Source organism: Ostrea edulis, chromosome 2 (genome assembly GCF_947568905.1).
Source record: "Ostrea edulis chromosome 2, xbOstEdul1.1, whole genome shotgun sequence".
Lineage (NCBI taxonomy): Eukaryota > Metazoa > Mollusca > Bivalvia > Ostreida > Ostreidae > Ostrea > Ostrea edulis.
In genome coordinates this window covers 22,056,559-22,074,681 of record NC_079165.1, presented here as the reverse complement: position 1 = coordinate 22,074,681, position 18,123 = coordinate 22,056,559, and the positions used below count along the sequence as shown (strand labels likewise).

Genomic DNA, 18,123 nt, shown 5'->3' with positions numbered 1-18,123 from the left:
GTTACTATTAGCCGTATTAACCGTCCCGAAAATTTGACAATCGGATTGTTCGTGTCGTTCGTCATTTTAGTGCGTTGTATAATTTTTTGTATTTGACCTTGTACCCACTTTGTGGATCCGACACTCCTAGGTATCGGGTATTATTAGAATAGGTCCTCAGTACCCTTTGCTTTTCGTAAGCAGCGACTAATTGGACGGTCCTACGGATGTGACCGTAAGTACCGAGACCCCGTGCTTAGGCTTAAATTTTGCAATTTCATTCAGTTTGTGAGTAAAATGTCTGGAGTTTGCACCTCGATAATTAATATATATATATATATATATATATATATATATATATATATATATATATATAACACATCATTAGAGGTTTATTCGGTATAGTGGTAAATAAGTAATGAAAGTCAGAATGACAAATTCCATAAAAAACAATAATTATATATATATATATATATATATATATATATATACATGAATATATAAAATGTATGTGTGGGTGTGTCAAACACTAAAAATGTCCAACATTTCAGGACGACCTGTCCTCTCTTCAAAACGATAGAATATTAAATATAAAACAAGAAACAAACTAGCACTAAAACTAAACTACAAAGACCTGAAAAAGAGGGTGCCTACATATTGAAAATACTCAAGTTTTTACAGACATTAAAACACGTCTACTTTCAACGAGAGTCAGTTTTACCATAGCTCAATATTCTTTATTTACATTGCCCATGAACTGAGAGCCTATGAAAACGAATATAGATACATGTATATCTAGTATGGTGCATGTGGCCAACATCTGCCGTTACGCGTGTGTCTACCTTTCATTTACGTTTACACGGAGCTGATGCGCATTAAAATAATGTAAAGTTTGATTGGAAGTAAACTGATGCGTATTAAAACATCCCTGTGAACGCGGTTCAGTTTTAATGCGCATTAACTTACGATTAATGTAATTGAATTCTTCGTGTAAATAGGGCACTAGAACAGGTAATTTTTAAAAAGCTATAAGTATAAAAGAGTAGAACATTATCATTGTAGAATAGAAAGCGGCATGTACCTGAATCAGTTATCCTCCAGAATCTCAAACTGCGTGTAACCTTTAGAGAACTGATAGGACTATGGGTAGTTCATTGGATTTTTTTGAGGCCGTTTCTTTCTAATATACGTGTACATTCAAATTGAAATGAATTTTTCAATGATTGATGATTATTGGTAGAAGGAATGTTCGTACACGCAGTAAATTGTTTTGTTATTGTGGATTGGCACAGAAATGAACCTCAATAAACCCCACAAAAGTGATCTATGGATTTGTCAATAAGAGCAAGGTGTATTCTGGCCATTCTGTGTTCTGACATTCCAAATGATGATATACAGGAACCCTTGTGCATTGCTTGTCGACCGTGTAACAAACTTTAACTTTTATCTTCCTAATGTCAATAAATACTCTTCAGATGTAATATAAACATTGGGAAGCCATTAGCGGAATCGCGGATTTACTCTATAAATTGAAGTTCTAATTGGAAACCTGTTAATAAGCGTTGGATTCATAAGATAGATTACCAACGTCATGAAAAATGTGTTACACAAAAGCACGTGTTTAACATTTATTTTATTTAGAATATGTTACAATGCAATATCATCCTTTGCAATTAGAAACATTCATTATAATTTCACGAAGATCACTTTATGAGTAGGCAACTAATTAGGATGAATTTTGAACGAAAACGTCAAGTCAAGCGTTTATGACGTAATTATATTTTACGTTGCAAGGAATGTCTTTGAAACATGGAAATATATTTCTCAGCCAATCAAATTATATGTTTAATTCAAATATGTCTTAAACTGGCATATGTATAGGATATTTTGTTTACTATATCGACATGAGCTTGGAAAGGGTTGTTTACCTGAAACCAGAAGCAACATGCATACACTCCATGACAATTTAACACAAATTATCTTCTCAGGGAAACGCTGTATTAGCCACCTGATTGCTGAACAGTGTAAACTCCCACCTCTTATTGTCCCCCACTGCAACGCAGAAGGGGACATAGAAATACCGGTGTCCGTGCGTCCGTCCGTCCGTCCGTCCCACTTCACTTTGTGGACGCAACTCCTCAGAAACTGCTCAACGGATTTTGTTCATATTTTGTAGGATTGTTAGTCACCATGTGTAGTTGATCATATTTCGCTGCCATTTTGATTCCACAATTTTTACAGGAGTTATGGGACTTTGTTGAACTTGTACGTGCTACACTATAGGAACACTTTGTGGACGCAACTCCTCAGAAACCGCTCAATGGATTTTGTTCATATTTTGTGGGATTGTTAGTGATCATGTGTAGTTGTTCATATTGTGCCACCAATTTGATTCGACACATTTTACAGGAGTTATGGGACTTTGTTGAATTTGTACATATCCTCGGAGGTCCATGAGTCGTTACCCTAAGGATGTTTGCCACATTAATCACTTGTTTAAACTTGTTACACTAAATTTATTATAACATACCTAAAGGACTTCTATTTCTTCGTAGGACTTTACATTGTTTTCATTATTTTTTCATTTAATAAATAAATAATTGAGCACTGCAAACTCTTATGAAGCGGAGACGCCATTTTGAAAAACTAACGTCAGATATAAACAAAACTGTAAGGCCAAAGCAGTCTAAAGATTCGTTTATAATGAAAAATAATGCAACAATGAATAAATGGGGAATTGCACGATATAACAAATTTAATTAACAAATATAATAACATTGGATAACAATTTTAACAATGTAATTAACATTGAAAAAATTAATCAATATAATAATAACAGTAAAGCATATTGGGATAATTTTAAACATTTTAATCACTCTTCTGTATAGTGAGGACAGAAAAACGAGTCATTCCTTCTAACAAATCTCACAGGTGAGCAGTAAATTAAATGAACCGAGTGGTTACATCTGTCACACTGTGCCCATTTGGTAAACACTAAAGAAACACAATTCTTGATCTGTTCCGGTTGCCATCTGTGACAAATGTAACAAACCTTCGATGGATCTATGTTCTCAGTGTCACTGTCCGAGTCACTATTGGCATCATCAGAAATCAAATTTATAGCTGATGGCCCTGGTTGTTGTGTGTCATCAACGAAAACAATTTCCTTTTTTGGTTTGGCTTTCCTCACACTGGTTGACTTTTCCCCCCCGTGTGATCCTTTCTGAATTCTTTCGTGCTCCACCATTTTCTCAATTACTCCATCAGAAATTTCCTTCCCTGCCACTATCTTACTTAATGTTTTTCTCTCCTTGCGAACTGAATCACTCTTTATGTCCTTCAAGTGTTTCTCTTTGTTCACTAAATCCATTAGAAAGCCCCTGTCTTCTTCCTCAGTATCTGAATTGCCATTATAATTGTGTGTATTCTTTTCACTTAGTGTTGAGTTTACATCAGGGTTGATTTGTTTGAACACCTCTGCTGGAGCCAGACATTCCATCCTCATCGCTTCAGAATTCACAGGGGGAGATACCTGTTTTTCTGAATCCAGACTGAATATTTTCTGGACAAAGTGCTCTAGTGTATGCTTTGCCAGCAACATCACATACATTATATCTGGTAATGTTAGCAGAGGACTCCCTCATCAATTTGTGGCACAGGTTGTTGTATATTTTCTCTAAGGGACCATAGCAGGAGACATCCATGGGCTGCAAGATGTGACTGGTATGTGCAGGTAAAATGAAGATGATGATGCCCTGCTGTTTTGCCCATTCTACCAGATTAACAGAAACATGGGAGCGGTGTCCATCCAAAAGTAGAAGAACCTTTTCATTGTCTCTCCGAGGTACAAACTTCAAGAACTGGTTTTCTAAATATTCACGGAATATAACACCATTTGACCAACCTGTTTCACTCATAGTCCCATTAGTTCCTGGAGATGCCCCATTTAATAATTCTGGTCTCATCTGCTTCCCGGGGAAAATAAAAAATGGTGGTATGGTAACTCCACTGGCACTTCCTCCGAGAATAGTAATAGTTTTCCCCCGACCAGAAGTTACAGCCTGTGGGCAGTATGTGGAATCACTTACAACTGATGGTGGTTTATGATCAATGGATATGCCCTTTTCATCTATGTTATAAATGAGATGCGGCTTGTCATGCATGTTATATGTTGAGATAGTGTTTGCAAGATTCTTGAAATACTCAGCAACTGTCTCTTTGGATGCCATCTTTGCTCGCACATGTTCAAGTCCCCTTGGCTTTAAGACTTTGAGCTCAGGCCATCTTTTGAGAAATCCCCTCATCCACTTCATTGTAAATGGCTTGTCCATTGTTCTTTTGCCAAGATGCACAGCATAATCAGACGCAATATCAACACATTCCTGTCTAGTGTATCCATACCCATAAGCTGCCATTGTCTTAAAATGTCTAACAAGATTTGCTTCTTCAAAGCACTCCAGCACAGGACTTTTTCCAAAAACGGCAGTTTCTGGATCTACCTTCTGTAGAACTCTATCCCTGAGAGTTGTATCAGGCACATGAAACATTCTCGATGCTTTTTTAACCGACATTTTGTGTTCCTTTACCATTTTGTAGGCGTTTGTCAAAGCTGTGGGAGAATACAGTCTGTATTTTTTCGTTTTGGACACAGGATTAACCTAATAATAACACAAAACATTTTAAAAATGCTATAAGGAACTTCACTCTTCGTAACGAAAAATTATCTTTGTTTGGCCTTAAACATTCCAATCAGATCACATGACTTTCATTCGCTGGATGTCAACAAAGGAGACAACCGATGTTATATTCTTAAATTTTGGGTTTAGAAGTGTATTTGATCATTTCCATCTGTGTCTTTATTTGGGATTAAGTAATCTTAGCAAATATTTGAATAAAAAAAAAGAAAAGAAAATATTACCTGTTTTGATCGCATTGTCGGCTGTTGTGTAGTAAGATGTGACGTCACATATAATAGTAAAAAAAAATTCACGGATTGCGCAACCTCGGATAAAATCTCGCGAGATACGCGAGGAAAACAAAAGGGACACGACTCTAGGACTGTAACGAATTTAGGGCCTCCGACGATATATACTACACTATAGGAACACTTTTTGGACGCAACTCCTCTAAAACTGCTCACCGGATTTCATTCAAATTTTGTAGGATTGTTAGTCATCATATGTAGTTGATCACATTGCGCCGTCATTTTGATTCGACAAATTTTACAGGAGTTATGGAACTTTGTTGAATTTGTACTTGCTACACTATAGGAATACTTTGTGGACGCAACTCCTCCGAAACCGCTCAACGGATTTTGTTCAAATTTTGGAGGATTGTTAGTCACCATATGTAGTTGATCATATTGTGCTGTCAATTTGATTCGACAAATGTTACAGGCGTTATGGGACTTTTGTGCTTCAACTTTTTTTGCAGCGGTTGGGGACATGGCTATGTGTAGTAATCTTGTTTATATTTTCCTTAACAACTTTTGAAGGTTTCTTTTCTATTTAAAATATCATGTAAAATAGGTGACTTTTTCCTATGCTGACTACGTCGACTAGGCCTGAATTTCTTGAAAACCCCCCACCTCAAGTCAAACCTTGGACTGAAGTCTGAGATTTCACTCATATTTTGACTTAGCTGCAGTACTGTAGCTCTCTGAAAAAATATTTTGACATAACAGAGAGCTACAGATCCACCCCTTATAAAAACCTTCGATTTACGGCGCACAAAAAGCTGCGCACGGTTGAGGTCGTATATCGTTGTATTCTTGAGTTGCTGTCTCATAAATTTAATATAAAAATATTCTTAACATATTTTCCTACAATACTTGTGTCCAAACATACCTTCAAATATTCATTAAAGCCCCATACGACCCCAAAACTCCCAGCTTTGAAAGATTTCGTTTGTTGACGTAGCCATGTTAGGTAGCAGGTCAATTCGAATCCCGGTTAATTTCCATACTTGCACAATATCTATCCCACTTCTCGAATGGGCGTGGTAGGTTACTAAAGTCTGATTATCGTTCATACCCTTCCCTTAAGCATGAGTATGATTATAAATTCCACAAAGTCTGCGACCCACCTCGCGGTATTGTTGAAATTGTTGGAAAATTATGTTTTGTGGTTTTTTTTTTTTTTTACCCTGTTTTGAATAAGTATAATAAACAACGCTTACCTTTATCATATGATGGTTTATTTCATGCGTTTGAATTTGTTCTCGGGTAAGTTCTTTTTACCATCGTTCACAGGGGCGGACCCAGGAATTGTGGTTACTTTACGAGGCAGTGGGTCCTTTGTACTATTTTCTATCATTTTAATAAGGTGAAATTAATAAAATGATCCAAATTTTAAAAGGTTTTTGGAAAACATTAAGTTTTCCCAATAAAGTAATTCAAGAAATCAAAGGATTTTTTCATTTATTTCTCCTTGAGTGCAAAAAATTATTGCTTCTTTTATCGTTTAGTGCATTTTCCGAAACAAGACACAGCGATTTACCTTAAATTTGAAAATTTTAGGGGGGGGGGGCGCCGTTGGCGCCCCCTCTAAATCCGCCACTGGGTCAAATATGGAAATCAATCATTCAATCATTTACCAAATATGGAGACAAGCGAGGTCAGATGATTTTCAGCTGTTACACTTAAATAACCTACAGGTCGAAAGTACTTAATATATTTTACGTACTTGAGGTATAATTAACAAAAAGAATACAAAGTAGAGAGTTGGGCAAACACGGACCCCTGGATACATCAGAGGTGGGATTAGATGCCTAGGAGGAGTAACCGTACCCTGTCGACCGGTCATACCCGAGTGAACCCTATTTCTTGATCAGATAAACGGAGTAATCCGTAGTCAAAATTAGTGTGCCAAGAAAGGCCTAACAATCGATATGACACGCGTCAGATAGCATTTGATCCAATGATAGGTTGTATTGGCAAACTAGATCGTTATAACGACCATAGAATTTGCGAAATGCTGACTTTAAATAAGACTGTTGAAACCCCTGCACCATCAACTTGTTTGTCAGTAGTCTGCCTCGATTTAAAAACTGATTATACTTTACATGAAACGTGCTAGATCGTCCTCAGTAGATCAGTGGTAGAGCGTTCGCTTCGTAACCGTGAGGTTGTGAGTTCGAGTCCCGATCGTGCCATTGCCTTAAACATAAAACGGAAACTAGGTAGTAATTGCTCCTTCGCCAAACGCTTGGTATTTTAGTGAGAGTCACGTGTCTTTCGGATATAACCATAAAACGTGTTGAGGCAAGTGTTGGCACGTTAAATGGCCACCAGGCTCTGATCGCATAGATTTGATTTGTTCATCACATACAGCTGGCGACGTCTCAATATAGAAGGGTTGTAAAACAAAACAAGTGTCGCATTTCACGCCCTACATGTATTTTCAAAAGTGAGGTTTTTTCCCTCAATTAAAGATGGGATTATTTCCCATACCCGCGATGGCTCTTTGTCAGTACCCAGGGGCGGATCCAGGAATTGCGGTTACGGGGGGCGCCATTTTATGAGGCAGTGGGTCCAGAGCGAAGCCCTGGTGGGGGTCTAGGGAGCGAAGCCCCCGGAAGCTCCTGGATTTTACAGATTTTATGGGGCTTGAAATATTTCTCCTATGAAGTCATTTGTACTATTTTCTATCATTTTAATAAGGTGAAATTAATAAAATGACCCAAATTTTAAGGGGTTTTTGGAAAAAATTAAGCTCTCCCAATAAAGTAATTTAAGAAATCAAAGGATTTTATCATTTATTTCTCCGGGAGTGGAAGAAATTATTGCTTCTTTTATCGTTTAGTACATTTTCCGAAACAAGATACCGCGATTTACCTTAAATTTGAAAAAATCCGCCGCTGGTACCAGTGATTTACTTGAATATGATTTCATCGGTCTATAAAAGAATTTCCAAATTTTTATCCTTCTCATTCATCTGGGACAAAATCCTTTCACTTACAGCACTGTTCGTTTTCTTTTTTCTTTTCCTATTTTTAATGCACTACAGTCTTTAGGTGAAGCATTTGGATGATTGTTTTGATTAAGGAATGGGTATGTTTCACTATGTTGTCAAGCAGGATAACTTTGTTTATGATATTCGGTTCTCATAAATCATGATTTCAGGTTCAGAGATATCGGCCAATGCTTTAGCTATATGCAGTAGCTATTATTATCATTTACATTAAAAATATTCTAAAAGTTTTAACAACTAATAAACACAGCAATATGGAGCGCCAAATTAACATAAACTCAAAGAATTGAAGATATCATCAATTCAATTATTGCTCTCTTTAATTGAATTAATGCGCGCATTATAATTCTTATGATAAAGAAAAGCTCTGGTTATATACTTTCTATGCATTTGGATTATTATACTGGGAACTAGGATTCTGGAATTACTATTTTTGTGAGTGTAGATTCTGTTCGGATTTATTGTTCAACTACCGTAAGTTATTATTTTGCCATTGTTACAATTCTTTATCAATAAATCTTATTTATTGTTTAAATGTCTTTTGTTAGTAAATTCTGCTGCGCTATATTAAGGGTTTGGTCTGACCCATAACACTGGAATGTATTAAAAATTAAGAAAACGTTTGAGAGTGAAGAAAGTTACCTTCAATGGAATTTTATGAAAATTATGTAAGATTTCTCTGAAATGAAATATTTACTTCCATACTGATACAATAATGCTTTGGCATTGTTTCTATAAAGAAATTCCAAAGTCAAGATTTTAACAAAAAGTTGCAAGATGTATAGACTTTGATATGTGAGTAAGTGATTTTTATGCAACGTAAAGCTGTTTTTAAATTAGTCATTTTGGTTACAATCGGTAAATATGACTTTGACATCCAATGCCCCTCTTAATAGATAATCATAATGGATGTCCCCTCTATCTTCTAGGACAGATGTATTCTTCTTTGTTTATTTAGTAAATACATTGATTTAGCAGTCTGCTAGGTCTCTAGGTCGTCCAAAAGGGAGGATGTGTTACTGTGACAACGCCTAATGTCGGCCTCATGGTAACAACCCCCCCCCCCCAACCCCCCCGTTCACCCTTGATTGGACCTGGCAGCATTATCATAAGCTGAGAATAGACTCAAGTCAAACTTTTAATTACTTGCTGTGTATTGGGTTATTTTCGTCTCGTGTTATGTTCGCCCTTATGATGGAAATTTTATTTGTTTGTGAAAATTATTTCAAAGTTAGTTAGATTCGAAATTTAGACTTAACTCTATTCTCAGTTTATGGTCTTGCGGTCAGGAAAACTATTACCGTATAGAGGGTTTCTCCATGGGTGTGAACTTGGCAATTTTCTAGCTCATATGTATTTATAATTTTAGCAGAATATAGTTTGGTGGATATGGAGTTCCAAAACATAGAATTAATAAGCAACTGTTAATTACTAATGATAAAATGTTTTACTGTTGTTCGATACAACCGACATAAAAATCTTGTAGTCTATATTTGTTTACCTTCCAAGATGAAAAATGCTACATGTACTTCTGACAGAGTTATCCTTCTCACAAAATTACGTATTCATTTGGGTCCAAGGTTTGACGGCATGATTCCAAACCGCTAAAATCAGCGAACACTATCACCCCGCGTAAGAAAGTCCGCTGCACGTTGATATCTTTTAGTTATGATAATTTGTTATCAACACACGTGTGGTAAGATTCCGATCTAACCAGACATACACAACAAAGTATAATAACAATCATTTTCCTAAAAATGACACTTAACATTTAACAAATATTCTCCTGTTTGAATTCATGTAGATTTAATGTAAATTAAAACAGGATTGAATTCGCACTAAGATTTTTTTGTCAAAGAGATATAAAACGTAACATTAACACAGAGCTTTATAATAAGAAATGGAGCTTTTTTTAAAAATTCAGCTCCCTTCCTCGCGAACTGCCAATTTTTCTATGATAGATATTATCATGATATTACATTTCCAGAGAACCTTCATATTTTTTGCGAGGTAGGAATGTTCAAAGACAATAACAAAATATCGATGATGGCTTTCGCAAACTATTGAGAGAGAGAGAGAGAGAGAGAGAGAGAGCAGTCGACTAGCCAAGCTTATCTACCACTGAGTTGATATTTCAAAAGAGTAAATGATTTAATGAAATCGTTTTATTCAATAACTTGACATATGAGAAAATGTCTCATATTCTAACTGATCTGAACTCCAGTGAATGATGTGTACTTTTCTCGAACGGTAGCAGATCCCAAATGATCTGCAATATACACAGTGTCACCCTTCTCCAGTAAAAGTGTTGCCGAGTCGCTGCAAGTTTTCCATACATTATTTCCTCCACTGTTGTTACAAGCTTGCCACGTTTTGACTGTTCCGTTCAGATGTAGGCCACCATGAGACATTTTCCCAGGGTTACTGAGAGTGTTGAACGTAAACAGGTACACACCTCTTTCAGGGGCTGTAAATTTCCCTGTTGTAGTATCGTATCCATTCTTTGTGTTCGTAACTACTTGGTCATAAATCCAAACTACTCCTTTCTGGTATTCTTTTTGAGTCCCCATGAAGACATGAAATGCAACATTAACTTAAAAAAAGAAGAAAATCCCAATTTACATTACAGTGAGACATAATTTCTAACAATTCAAAAATTTAAACCAAACCAAATAATCAAGTTAGAATGTCACGTGACCAAGCTTTACGATCCGCTACTCTCATCTTTATCCTGGGATGTTTCTGAAGTAGCAGATTGTTACCTTTGAATACCAATCAGATGGTGCATCATGTTGCTTATTTGCATTATCTAGATTTAATCAAGAAGAGAGAAAGGGAGAAATTATGATTGATTGATTGAATATTTTTTAACGTCCCTCTCGAGAATATTTCACTCATATGGAGACGTCACCACTGCCGGTGAAGGGCTTCAAAATTTAGACTTATGCTCGACGCTTATGGCCATTGAGCAGGGAGGGATCTTTATCGTGCCACACCTGCTGTGACACGGGACCTTGGTTTTTGTGATCTTATCCGAAGGACCGCCCCATTTAGTCGCCTCTTACGACAAGCAAGGGGATACTGAGGACCTATTCTAAGCCGGATCTCCCCGGGGTAAGGGAGAAAGAAAGAATATGAATAAATAATGATAAATAATAATCATTTGAAGTGCTTACCATAATTTGAATAGGAGTCTACAATACCGTTGATGGAATTTTCCATGGCATTCATTTGCTGTTTGAATAACTTCTTCACCATTTGGTTATTGTAGCAGTTGCAATTGACAATTGCGATATAGGAAACCAAACAAATGAACCCGACTGTATTGGTCAACATCTAGAAAATAAAACATTTGATTGTCCATTAAACAACAATAATTGCTAAGTATTTTAGTATCGTTAAAATTAATGCTTAGAAGAAAAAAAACAACTTACCATATTTCTATTCTTTCCACTCACTCTCATGTGATTCGTATAATATGATCGTTTTTAAGGAAATATATACGCATGCATCATACGGGCGCACATGCACCTGTTGTTTGCCTTGGTTACTTTGTAATACATCATGTGCATGATATCCTCCTAGGCACCTGATGCCACCTCTGGTGTGTCCAGGGGTCCGTGTTTGCCCAACGATCTATTATGTATTGCTTATAAGAGTTATAAGATTGATCGCTGTTCGTTATCTTCACCTTTCAGATGACGCCATTTAATTCATTTTTGTATGAATATATTAATACCTTACTGTTCCATTATGTTTTGAACATATGTTACAAATACTAGTTTTAAAATGACGAACTAATTCACAGATTAATCTAGGGCGTAGCTAGTATGTTATAAACGAATTATTTGTTTTAAGTTTGACGTTTTTCATACAATATAGGTATACATTCAATTCCACATAAGTCAGATCACATACATACATACACATATATATTGAAACACATCAGTGACAGTCGCACAAGTTCAATGCACTACGAGCACTGGCATTCGTTTTAGATATCTATAATAAAAATGGTGTTCTATAAACAAAATATACCCAAGGTAAAAAGAAAAACAAGCTGACCTTATGAATAGTTTGTGCCTGTTACTTCGGGTACAAAAGGGTAGTACTGTGCGAGTATCTGTCAGCATTAATCAGTGTGACGTAACGAAATGAATGATGTAAACCAATTTCGGAACATCGCTTGGCCTTTTCTGTCCAGTCGGAAAAATAATTGGGATGTTGGCACTAAATTTTCATAATCAAATGTGAATCACATCCGGTATGTTACCGACTACGTGGGACAAGTACCACAATTGCTGTCATTTCTGTTCACTCCATTTTAATGTGATTCGTTTGTAGAAATGTACATACAGTTTTAGTGGAATGAAACGTTTTTTAAAGAAATATCTGCTACATGTAATTCAGTTTTACATGTGGTATCATATATGACAACTCAACTGTATGACAAATGGGATGATTTCAGCTTCTCCATCGTCAACTTCCCATATTCATGCAGCAAAATTCCATTATCACCTGCATATGGTGTTTTTGTATCTCAACTCATTCGATATTCAAGAGCTTGTTCTGCGTATAGTCAGTTTATAAATTGAAGTAAACTACTGACAAACAAGTTGATGGTATAGGGGATTCAACAGTCACGATTGAAGTCAGCATTTCGCAAATTCTATGGTTATAACGACCTAGTTCCTCAATACAACCTATCTTTGGGTCAAATGCTGTCTGACGTGTTTCATACCGATTGTTAAGCCGTTCTTGACACACTGATTTTGACTGCGGATAACTCCTTTTACCTGATCAGGATATAGGGCTCATGGCGGGTCTGATCGGTCAACAGGGGATGCTTACTCCTCCTAAGCACCTGATCCCACCTCTGGTATGTCCAGGGGTCCGTGTTTGCTCAACTATCTATTTTGTATTGCTTATAGGAGTTATGAGATTGATCACTCTTCGTTATCTTCACCTTGCATATGTAAACAAACGGTGGAGACTTTCGAAAATATATAGATTCTGTCACTAAAGAAAGACGTGGAACATTAGAAGCGACTGTCAAATGAATATGAAGATATAATTATATTATTTGTGTCTATTAACACTTTCTCGATTATATCTTTTAACACCACCGAGTCCTCCACATCTGCTTCCTACTTAGATATTCTATTGAGCATAAATGTTAATGGCAAATAGCAACTCGTTATAACGATCTAGTTTGCCAATACAACATATCATTCGGTCGAATGCTGTCTGACATGCTTCATACCGATAGTTAGGCCGTTCTTTGCACACTGATTTTACTACGGATAACTCCGTTTATCTTATCAAGATTTATGGCTCACGGCGGGTGTGACCGGTCGACAGGGGATGCTTACTCCTCCTAGGCACCTGATCCTGCCTCTGGTGTGTCTAGGGTTTTGTGTTTGCCCAACTCTCTATTTTGTATTGCTTATACATTTCGGTAGAGCATCACTGAAGAGACATTATTTGTCGAAATGTGCATCTGGTGCATCAAAATTGGTACCGTATAAGTTTTACATTATAGGAGTTATGGGATTGATCACTATTCGTTATCTTCACCGTTTAAGCAGGTAATAATGGAATATTGCTACATGAATATGGGAACTTGTCGATGGAGAAGCAGAAATCATCCCTTTTATCATAAAGGTGAGTTGTTAGTTTGCCGTTGATATCTACTTTCAATAAAATATCTAAGTATGAAGCAGAAGGGACGACTTTGTGGTGTCTTTTATTTCGAGCTCACAGGGATATATCGAATCGACGTATGAATGAAAGTTATCATTGTTAATAGACAAAATGTCGTCGATATATCTAAATGTCGAATTGAAAGCCACAACAAGAGTTTTTTCCTTCTCACGTAGAGGTTTTTAAAATAAATTCTGTTTTAAAAGAAAAAAAACAGGTCAGCTAACAAATGAGCACAATTCGTGCCCATGAGAATCCCAACAGCTTGTTGGAAAACTTAATCACCAAAGACTACGAAGATATTGTTTATGTGGAACTCCAGCATATTTTTTATTTCAAGAGATTTCTTCTTCTCGCGTATAAGTTGTTGAATAAATTCTGCTTCATATGAATATAGAAACAAATCAGCTAATAAAGGAGAGGAACAAAGAAAAGGAAAGAGGGGAACGAGAGAAAGAAAGACAATTTGAACGAGAAAAAATGCAAGTCGAGACTGAAAGAGCATAGAGAGAAAGACAATTTGAATTAGAAAAATTAAATTTACAACAGAAATCTGAAGCCTTACCTGTTAGAAATGAATTCGATGCAACTAAAAATATCAGGTTACACGTAGTTCCGAAATTTCAAGCAAAATCAGTTAATAGATATTTTCCTCAATTTGAAAAAGTTGCAAAAAATTCGAAATGGACACGGCCGATTTGGTCCACTTTGTTACAAGGTGTTTTGATTGGCAAAGCGACCGACGTTTCCTCGGCGCTCGCCATAGCTGAGAGGTCAGATTATGACAAAGTCAAGGCCGGGATTTTAAAAAAAAGTTATGAATGACAATCAAACACATGTTGAAGTTGCTAGAGAAAAAGACGATTTATTTGATTAATGGGTGAGATCTAATAGAATTCATGACACTTTCAATAACTTTCGTTAACTCATCTTAATAGAAGAGTTTAAGGAGTGTGTTCATCAGGATTAGAGAATATATTTAGAAGATAAGAATGTTACAACTCTTAAAGAAGCTGCAGTTATTTCAGATAATTATACTCTCTCTCATACGAAGAAGTTTGTAGCAAAACCTCAAGCTATTATTTCATCAAAAAGTGTAGACTCAGATTAAAAAAAAGAGTGCTTCAGAGTTTCAATGAAAGGTGAGGATAACGAACAGTGATCAATCTCGTAACTCCCATAAGCAATACGAAATAGAGAGTTGGGCAAACACGGACCCTTGATGTACCAGAGTTTGGATCAGGTGCCTAGAAGGAGTAAACATCCCCTGTCGACCTGTCAATCTAGTTCCGAGTCATCACTTTACAGTGGTTCGATGTCGAGACAGGTTAGTACGTTCTAAAGGTTTATCTGGTGTAGGATCGCTTCCTACTTGTACTCATTGTAAGAAAAAAGGTCATCTGATTAATGAATGCTTTAAGTTTAAGAGAAAAAAAAAGACATTGACAAACCACAGTCACATGCTTGTACACATTTACAAATGATAGGAAAGCTTTTGTTTCGCTTTTTTATGACATCCCTGATGTTCAGGGTTCAAAGTCCAGTTCTGTTAATTCTATCGAGGATTATAAGCCCTCTTTGTCTTAAGGATTTGTTTCACTCAATGGTTCTAGTGAAGTTAAACCTGTTCAGATTTTGAGAGATATTGGTGCTGCACAGACTTTGTTGTTAGATAATGTTTTGCCTTTGTCTGAACAGACTTCTACTAGTGGGTCAGTTTTATTACAGGGTGTTGACCTAGGCGTCATTGATGTTCCCTTACATAGAAATTATCGGAAATCAGATTTGATTACTGGACCAGTTATCGTAGGTGTTCGGCCTACTTCTCCTGTTCAAGGCGTTTTCTTGTTGCTAGGAAAGGATTTAGCTGGTGGCTACCAAGTCATACCAGGTTTTAAAGTTAGAGAGTGTTTCTATACCAACGACGGGATCCTTATGAAAAAATGGCGACCACCTGACGAACCACTGGATGAAGTAGGGGGGCGTCGTTCACCAGATAGTGGTCCAAGTGCTATATCGTAGGGACATCATGAGTTTGGCTCATGATACACCCATGGCAGGTCATTTAGGAGTCAATAAGACTTGTAACAGAATTCTGAGTCATTTTTATTGGCCTAAGTTAAGAAAGGTTGTTTCTGAATTTTGCAAGTCATGTTTTCCAGATGGTAGGTAAACATAATCAGAAAATTCCACCTGCCCCTCTACAACCCATTCCAACATTTGAAGAATCATTCAGTAGGGTGTTAATAGATTGTGTAGGACACTTGCAAAAAACTAGGCCAGGGAACCAGTATTTAATTACTATCATGTGTACGTCCCTGAAACTATACCTCTAAGGAATATTAAGACAAAGACCATAGTTAAGGCCCTTACCAAGTTTTTTCAGTTTTGTAGGAGCAATTAAGTCAGACCAAGGTTCAAATTTCATGTCAGGGTTGTTTCAACAGGTCATTCATGAGTTAGGTGTTATCATCCCGAGTCTCAGGGGGCACTTAAACGCTTCCATCAAACCCTTTAAATATGATGAAAACATTGTTATCAGTATGATAAAGGCAAGAGAAGCAGTTCAAGAGTCTCTAGGATTCAATCCCTTTGAATTAGTGTTTGGTCATACAGTTAGAGGTCCTTTGAAATTGCTGAAAGAAAAAATAGCTACCTGAAACCAGTGCTCTTAATCTTTTAGACTATGTATCAAATTTCAAAAAGAGACTTCATAATGCTTGTAAATTAGCACAATAAAATCTCAAGAGTTCTCAAGCCAAAATGAAAGTTTGGTATGACAAAGATGCTTGGAAAAAAGTTTTTAAACCAGGTGATAAGGTTCCTGTATTTTTACCTGTTCCTGTAAAGAAAAACGAGTTTGTCACATTAACATGTTGAAAGAGTATTTTGATAGATGTGACCGAAATTCTGTAAAATCAGTTTCCACTTTAGCCAATGTTAAGATATTACAAAATTGTACTGAGAATGAAATTAGTTTAGAAACTTGTGAAAAAGACTTCAACCAGAATGTCCGTTTAAAGAACTCTGGAATTCTTGCCAATCTGGATACCAAACTTGGACATTCGAATATTCACCAAAGAGAACAAGTTAAGCGTCGTATGCCTAATTATCCTAACTATCCTAATTATCCCCCAATATTCTCGGATGTTCTACAATAGACGAATGTCATGATGTTATAGTTGGTGCCACTTTGCCCATCAAACAGCATCCCTATTGTTTAAATCCATTAAAATTGCAGTACTTAAGAACAAAAGTGCAGTACATGCTGGACAATAACATTATCGAACCATGTAAAAGTGACTGTAGCTCACCTTTCATTCTAGTACTGAAACCTGATGGGACATACCGATTATGTACTGACTTTAGAACAGTGAATTCTGTCACGAAAACAGACTCTTATCCGATTCCTAGAATTGATGACTATTGACAAAATCGGAAATGACAAATTGTCAGAAAAATTGATCTGTTGAAGGATTACTGGCAAATTCCATTGACTGAAAGAGCCAGATAGCTGTTTGGTATGAAAAATGCTCCAGCGACTTTTCAGCGGATGATTCATTCCCTTCTACATGACCTTCAAGGATGTGAAGCCTACATTGATGATGCTATCATATACAGCGACACATGGGAGGAACATCTCCAAATCATGCGTGCATTCTTTGACATTCTGCCAGCAAACTTAGCGGTGAACCTTGCAAAGAGTGGCTTTTGCCATGGTACTGTAGAGTATTTAGGTCATAAAGTAGGTCAGGGTTATGTTACACCTATTATGGCTAAAGTGGAGGCTATTACAAAGTTCCCGATTCCTACAAACAAGAAAGAGTTGAAGAAATTTTTGGGCATGGCAGGCTTTTACAGAAAATCTTGTCCAAATGTTTCTTCAACAGTTGGTCCACTTACCAACTTATTGCAAAAGAGAGCTAAATTTGTATGGACAAAAGACTGCGGCGAATCGTTTTGTAAAATTAATTCTGTTCTCATGATTAGTCCAGTTCTTTCGGCTCCAGATTTTTTAAAAGCAATTTAAACTTACTGTAGATGCTTATTCTAAAAGGTCCTAAATACAGAGAACCTCGGTCTTTTAATTGGCGACAGAACTTCATCTCTATTATGAATTCTGTAGAAGATTATGCCAGACAATGGGCTAAATATGAAAAAGAACTTGATACATTGTCAAAATGGGTTAAAAGCATAGGAGGAATATTAAAATCCCGCATTAGACATATTAAAACAAAAGTACGTACCATCTATCCTTCTGTGTTTAGTAAACCAGAAGTGATCAAAGAATTAGATAGGTTACATGAGGAATATGTTTTGGTTCGTGCTGACAAAGCTAGTAACAACATTGTCTTTGTTTGTAAGGCTCATTATTACAACTGTATTATAAACGAACTTGGCATTAATTTCACTTTTGGTAATCGTACTTATACTCCAACTGCCCTTTCAAAAGATGAAATTCTTAAACACC

General features: G+C 36.5%; 2 protein-coding genes across 2 annotated transcripts; both read right to left on the bottom strand.

The window, feature by feature from the left end:
* Nucleotides 1–3,488: 3,488 nt before the first annotated feature.
* Nucleotides 3,489–4,912, bottom strand: LOC125679785 (uncharacterized). Its single transcript, XM_048919250.2, has 2 exons — nt 4,898–4,912; nt 3,489–4,637 (listed from the first exon to the last, which is right to left on the bottom strand). Exons 1-2 carry the CDS (start codon nt 4,910–4,912, stop codon nt 3,489–3,491), a joined length of 1,164 nt encoding a protein of 387 aa, XP_048775207.2.
* A 5,184-nt stretch (nt 4,913–10,096) lies between these two features.
* Nucleotides 10,097–11,510, bottom strand: LOC125682609 (complement C1q-like protein 3). Its single transcript, XM_048923289.2, has 3 exons — nt 11,384–11,510; nt 11,126–11,285; nt 10,097–10,542 (listed from the first exon to the last, which is right to left on the bottom strand). The coding sequence occupies exons 1-3, from the start codon at nt 11,411–11,413 to the stop codon at nt 10,154–10,156; spliced, it is 579 nt and encodes a 192-aa protein (XP_048779246.2). The 5' UTR covers nt 11,414–11,510; the 3' UTR covers nt 10,097–10,153.
* Nucleotides 11,511–18,123: the final 6,613 nt, after the last annotated feature.

Excerpts from the sequence above, each read along its gene's own strand:
- LOC125682609 (XM_048923289.2), bottom strand. The coding sequence starts at position 11,413 with ATGAGAGTGAGTGGAAAGAATAGAAATATG. Across the intron at positions 11,286-11,383 it reads GTGGAAAGAATAGAAATATG|ATGTTGACCAATACAGTCGG; the intron begins GTAAGTTGTTTT and ends TTTATTTTCTAG. Across the intron at positions 10,543-11,125 it reads AGACTCCTATTCAAATTATG|TTAATGTTGCATTTCATGTC; the intron begins GTAAGCACTTCA and ends TCTTTTTTTAAG.